The following is a 6,835-nucleotide window of genomic DNA, read 5'->3' as shown; positions in this document are numbered from 1 at the left end:
TGAGATAACTTCTGTTATGATTTGACACTGTAAATAAAACCAAACTGAATGTATGTGTGTTTGTGTGAACTCACTGTGGAAGGCAGCCTGGCTCTGAGACTGTTTATTGCTGCTGTATCCGTTCTGTCCATGCGAGTGAGAAGGAGGTAGGGAGGGTTGTTGTGGGTGGGGGGGTTGCTGGGAAGCCTGTTGCTGAGGTGGGGGTTGGGTTGGGGTCGGAGGCCGTGGTGCCGGGGTCATAATTTGAGCTTGTGGAGATGCAGTTTGGAGACGGCCGTCACCGTGACCGCCCTGCAGGGGTAGCATAGACCCGGAGACAGCCGACACTGTAAGGAGAAAAGAGGAACACATCAGGCCTGACTTTTACTTTTTAACCTGCGTTTGAGAGTCCACATTCAAACAAAGTAGCTGCAGCTGTTAGCAGTGTTCAGCTCCTCCTAGCTCATACATATTATTTATCTGCTACTTAGCCAAAATAATGCACATAGATCAACCATAATAAGCAAGTCTGATTATGAGTTGGGCCCTGTTCCGACCTGGTTTTACCATCCATCTTGAGTGATCCGATCACAAGTGGACAGCCCTAGGTACGTGTGTTTTCACCTGTCTGTAGACCATCTCTCCAAATGCAGTTGGAACTCACTTCACCTGCTCTATTTGCAAATAAAAACTTACATAATTTCTGTTTGCATTGGCGGTTGTGTGTTTTTATAAATCTTAGTTAATCTTCGCACATAAATAAAGTGAAAAATCAACGAAACACAGCCCACAGTCGGTCTGTGTGCTGACCATAGACTGTCGGCTATATAAGAGGGTGCTGACATAAAGAGGTCTCCTGATGGGCAGCCGGACCTGTGCGTGAGAAAAAAGATGTTCTTAAAAGTCTCTGTGTTCAGCTCTTAGTGTGTGTGTAACTTCTAACTGAATCTCTGTGGTTTGAAGTTTAGTTTATTTTATGACTGCTTTATTTTACCTTTCATGTTTGCTAGGAATTGTCAGGATGCTATTAGAATGTGGACACTTGCGGCTCAAACCGCCTCCAAATGTTTTTTTGAGATCTCAATGCATCCTGAGAGTGTTTTCACCTGTACCTAGAGCTGTGATCAAGTCACTCAGGAAGGATGTTGGTCGGAACCAGGTCGGAACGGGGTGATAGTTAACGATTACAGACAATAGAGATAATTTAAAAGCTGACCTTTGGGTGAGACAGGCAGGTTAGTGTATCTGGTGACAGGTGGGGGTCCATGGGGCTCAGAGGACAACTGTGGGGGAGGCAAGGTCTGGCCATAGTGGTCTGGAGGAGGAAGCTTCAGGGCCGCTTGGTGGTCAGACAGAGGCATGCCCGGTGGGAGGTCCATCTGTATACAGTCATGAATGTATTCCTCTTTGATCAGGCCACCTGGTGCTGCTGCAGGAGGCAAGAGGAACAATGACTATGCTGTATTGCAGTAATTTTGTGTGGGACATAGAGCTTATGAAAAAAAAATCAGGTCATCAGAAGATTTGAAAACAAATATCATTGGTGGACATTCATAAACTATCATTGGTGTTCAGGCAATAAACATTCAAACAAAAAGCAAAGCATTACTGGTTATTGATATTCAAGTCATTAATACTAGCCCTAAAAAGTCTCGGTTCATTTTGGTTCTGAACTGCTGATTTTGTGTGCATTCATTTTTAGCACCTTTCACGTCTTTTTTTTGCAGAAACTCGTTCAAAAAAGTACATGCAAATACACACCATTATAGCAAAACATATAAGAAATAACCCCTATGATATAGTCTATTTACATGTGAAGTGATGTTATCCCAAATCATTTTCTCTGTAAATCACTGACAATATTAATAAATTGTCTTTCAAAAGAACATGTTATAGTGTACATACAGTACATAAATTCAATGTTGTGTAAAAGCTCCACATCAGCACTTGAACTGGTTGTCTCAGCTTGTCTCTAAATAGTTTGGTTTCTAAACATGCTCAGTGTGTTTACTGATGCATAGATAGACTCAGGAGCAGTGCAGCCTTACAGAACATTAAGATGTCACAGTGAAGTTGACCTTGGGTATAAAATGCCATCACTTCATTATTATATCCTGTCATTATAAGCGTAGGAATTCTTGAATTATGGCCAACAAAGCGTTTTGTGAGGTCACAGTGACCATCATCCTTCGAAATCTAATCAGTCCATCCAAATTTGAAGATAGTTCCTTCAGGGTGTCCTGAGATATGGCTTTCACCAGAATGGGACGTACGTACAGACAACTGTCCACGGCTGTTGTCGGCACAGAGACATAAAAACGCGATCACAGTGCTTACTGCTCTGTCCAGATGTGAGTTACCACACGGCAGCAAGTAGATGATGGCATATCTAACTCCATATATTTATATATAGTATACAGTATACCAGGGATGCACCAAATCCACTATTCGGCTGAATATTGGGCTTTTTGACGGGTTTGGTTTCTACCAAACCTTAGAATTTTTTTCCACCTAATCAAACCCTACACTTGCACTAGGCCGGCTACGCTGGTCGACCTTATGACGCCGACTTTGATTACGGGAAAGTGTTTACGTAGGTGGACCGTTCATTGCAGTGGGTTGTGAGAAAGTGAAAATGGACCTCGTGAGCAAAACAAAATGTTGTTTGGAAGTTCTTTCAGTCAAAAGAAGGCGATTCAAGTCGAGCTACACGTACCAATTTGCAATGCAGATTTGTCTCATGGCGGCAAGGAACCTAAACAATACACAACATCGGCGCTGTTAAAACATTCGAGTATGAAACATCCGAAATGATACGAGTTGTGCAAGAGGGAATCTACAGACAGCAGCCAAAATGCAGCAACTTCAGGTACGGCAAAGGAAGGACTTGTGTTAACCAGACGACCATTACCAAACTGTGGGCCTTAGATAACCCACGAGCCACAGCTATTCATGCAGCAATTAAATCTAAAAGGCTAATATTTTGGATATTGATTGGCGCTTGAGATTAAACATAGGCCTATGGTAATAAGAATAATAGTTTTTTCCCACTTGTCTTCCTGGCATAATGTTGCCTATTCTTGTTTTTTTTTTACAGTTAAAATAAAAATAAACAAAAAAAATACACTGCTGTTGACATTACTGTGTTAATGAACTGAGGATGAGAGTAGGAATTGGTATTCAGTGAATTCAATGAACAACTGTTCATTTTATGTGCTTATTTTTGCACCAAATTATAAAAGGTAGCATCGCTTAGAGTATCTATAAGTATCGGTATTAATAACCAGTATTGGTATGGATACAGTCCTAACACATCCATAATACCCATCACCACTGCTGGTGTCAGTGGTGATGTCTGTTTTAGAAGACTAGCGGAAGGTCCTGGCCGGTCCAATTCAACAACCGTCAGTTATACAGTCAGCTGCGAGTGAGAAACAAAAACACTGGGAGAGGCAAAGAATGTATAAAACTAAGTAGCGAGCGCACAGAGCGGCCACCCCACACAAGAGGGCATCTTCTTGGGGAGCGCTGGAGGGCCAACACGCTCTCACAGGTCCCTCTCAAAGTGGATTTCTGCTTGCACGAATGGACCTTTTCTCTTGTTTTCAACTGCGAACTTTTCAGCATACATAAGTATTGGAGGTTATTGTAAGCAACTCCCACAAAAAATGTTGTCAAATAAAGTTTGTTTTTGCTGTGAAAAACAAAAAACTATTTATTTATTCAACTTAATTGTACATGTTACTTTCCTTATGGCTAATACTATTTAACGTTGTACTACTTTCTTTATGTTATGACAACCTTCAGTTCACACTTGACTCACATGCTTATTCCAACATAAGGCCGTCACATATATGTAAAGATATAGTTAAACGCTAATTTTCATCTGTAGTGCATAGTTGGAGTAGCCTGGATCCCAGCCGAACTTAGCACCGCCCACAACATTTTAGGTTGGGAAGTTTGGTCTGGACTTGATCTGCTGTGGAGCAACTATGCTCATACCAGAGCTGTTTGGACCAATCAAATTGTCAGGCTCGTAGGGCTTAATACAATGATGAATCAACCACGTCACCAAAAATACGTTTGGGTTGAATTTGTTTACAACAAAGACGACTGCCGCTGGAGAATTGAGTTGTGTAGACTCCGCCGTCGTGTCTGTTATAGAAGATATCAACAGGGCATTCATTTTAAAACACAACAGAGAACCGCAATCAAGGCATTTGTCGATCAGAAAGAAGTTTTTGCCGTCATCACACATCACATCGTCTGTTGCTCTGATTGGTTGTAGGTCTATCCAATTGAGTGCAGGGCATTATCTTTCTGGTTGAAACACGCCCCACGCAGTATCAGACTCATATTCTGACTAGAGTCTGAGTATGGCGATGTCAGGCTATAGGTGGAGGGCAGGAAAGCAAGAAATGGCAGTTTGCAATATCTTTTAAATCATGATGTGGTGCAGGAGAATGGAACTCACCTGTATTTTGAAGGCTGAGGCCAACTGTCAGAGAAGACAAAAAGAACATGAGCAGAATACTTCAATAACATCATACAGAAAATAAAGCATCAGTCAGAAACTCACTACAACAAGGTGAGATTTATAAAGTTTGTTGAACTATGCTTATTATTCGTCAGTGATAAACTGAGACACTTTTTGCACAGAGATTGTGAAACCTGTGAAGAATGAGGCTGACCTACCGATGCCCGGTGACACCACCCTCTCATAATGGTAGGGGTTGACACATACATTGTCGTACTTCAGGTCAAAGGCGTATTGGCAGAACTTGACATGCTTGAGTTCATTTTTGTGGAGGTCAGGCCAGCGCCACAGCCGTGCATAAATGACGTGGGGAAAACCTTTCCTTCCTGCCACCTGAGGAGAGAGCAGAGCATCATTATACCCTCTGTCATGCTCACTGAATCTTGTTCTTTTAAAGCTACTACATCCAAGCTCTATTGTGTTCTCAGTACTCCACATGTTATATTGTGATTCGGTCACACAGTGTTCCCTATGCCAACCTTAGTGGGCAAACTCAAAACATTGTTTTTTTTTTCACCTCTTATCCAGCAGTGGAAAGTATATTTTCCTTTGATATTACAGATGTCTACTGTCTGCCTGCTGTCTGAATGACAGAATGTTTTTCCAGGGCCAAACTAACATTTAATTACAACATTTACACAAACTACCAGAGCGGAGCAGAGTCTTCAATAGGTATTTGAGTGTTTGATCTCTATGCGAGAACTGCCAGGAATAAATATATACTGAAAATGGCCACTGGATTTTCTACTTTAGGAGATCATGTTTTTTATTACTAGTTGTTGGTTTGCTTCTCTGTCTGTCAACAGGATTACGGAAAAACTACTGATTTTCATGAAACTTGGTGGAAGGGTGAAGCATGTGCCAAGGAAAAACCCCATTACAGTTTGGAGCTGATCTAAATTTCGGGGCAGATAAATAAATTCATGGGCATTAGGAACCAGTGGTGTATTTTTGGCGTCTCCATCTGTGCAGTTGCAAACTAGGAAGACGCAGACAGAAACAGACAGACATTTAGATTGTCACATTTCTTTTTGGAGTGATTGATCACATTAAATTGATAGCATTAGTGTTACGTCAGGTCTTTTGGAGTAGTGAGCTGAGGGTAAATGCTGACATGTCACATTTGGTTGATCAGATTTAGCCAACGCGGCAGGTTTTGAGAGGGGATTCAGTTTGATATTGTGTCCCGAGGGAGACAATCACAGGAAGCAGCACTCAAGGGACTTTTATTTTCTCTATTTATTTCCACGTGCTATATTCAAATAAATATAATTAGGAGCCGTGTAATAATCAGCATGATGTAGAACAAGCACACAAACTATTACATATTAATATACAAATTACTTTTATAAATTAAAATCCTGACAGGGTGATGCAGGACCCTGACGTGTAGGGGTTGTCATTTGCAATAATGACTGACTCGCTCTACATTATCCATTACTTAGCACACATTCTAACATTCTAACAGCCATTACTGGCGGATGGGCCACATCCGGCCCGCCAAAGCTTTCAGTCCGGCGCTCAGAATAATCATCAACTTCACATGAAATGTGATGAAGAATATATGCGTTCTGGTTTTCAGCAATTCAAGCATTTACAGCAGGTAACTTTACACAGGTAGAGCACAAATCCAGCCCCCTGTACTTGCCCCCTGGATTCTGTAAGCCATGCCCGTGCTCCACACACACAGCTGAGCCAAGAGGTGTGCGTACACAACACACAGTACATTACTGGGAACGATACAGAGAGGATTACCGCTGCTGGCACAGATGAACTAATGCTAGGCTCGTTACTGCATGTAGGCTACAATAAAACCTTTGAGTAAAAAGTCAATAGGCAACTTAATAATATCCACTTACCTGTCTACAAGCATAACTATGAAGGAAGCAATATTTCAATCTGCTCTGTTTGCACAGTCCACTCTAGTCCACCACGCTGTTTCGCACAAACACAGCTCTACTCTGTAAATAGCAAATTTTTAAAAACAAGCTAAAACAAAAGCTGTCGGTTTGTAGTCCAACTGTTTATCTTACTTTGCAGGGAATCTTGAAATTTGGAAAAATCTTTATAAACTTAACTGCTGGCTAAGCTAACCATCCTCTTCGCTTGAGAGATAAATCTATGGATGTTTTAGAAGACCAAAATAGATGCATGTGCTACTTAATGACCCAATTGTTCACGTTCTTTATTCTTGATGATGACGCTGGTTGTATTATTTTGCAACAGGTTGCTTATCAGTCCATTCATCATTAAAGCTGCTGTTTTCCACGTCAACATTTCGCCTCAGCCTCTTTGACAGTGACATTTTTCCCTGACAAC

The 6,835-nt window shown here is 41.5% G+C and overlaps 1 protein-coding gene across 5 annotated transcripts in view; it reads right to left on the bottom strand.

Annotated features, from left to right (window-relative positions):
* Positions 1-6,835, bottom strand: part of smad10a (SMAD family member 10a) — a 39,038-nt gene that overhangs the window by 10,426 nt on the left and 21,777 nt on the right. For 4 of the 5 annotated variants that reach the window (XM_032536289.1, XM_032536292.1, XM_032536290.1 and 1 more), the window contains 4 exons: positions 4,675-4,849; positions 4,454-4,477; positions 1,196-1,408; positions 75-326 (listed from right to left, as the gene is read on the bottom strand). In XM_032536289.1, the coding sequence (XP_032392180.1) occupies positions 75-326; positions 1,196-1,408; positions 4,454-4,477; positions 4,675-4,849 (664 nt within the window). The remainder of the gene's footprint in view (positions 1-74; positions 327-1,195; positions 1,409-4,453; positions 4,478-4,674; positions 4,850-6,835) is intronic. The other variant, XM_032536291.1, reaches the window with a different exon arrangement.

The sequence above is a fragment of the Etheostoma spectabile genome, chromosome 14 (genome assembly GCF_008692095.1).
Source record: "Etheostoma spectabile isolate EspeVRDwgs_2016 chromosome 14, UIUC_Espe_1.0, whole genome shotgun sequence".
In the NCBI taxonomy this organism is placed as follows: domain Eukaryota; kingdom Metazoa; phylum Chordata; class Actinopteri; order Perciformes; family Percidae; genus Etheostoma; species Etheostoma spectabile.
Note: the sequence above shows the minus strand (reverse complement) of the source record. Positions and strands in the feature narration are given on the sequence as shown.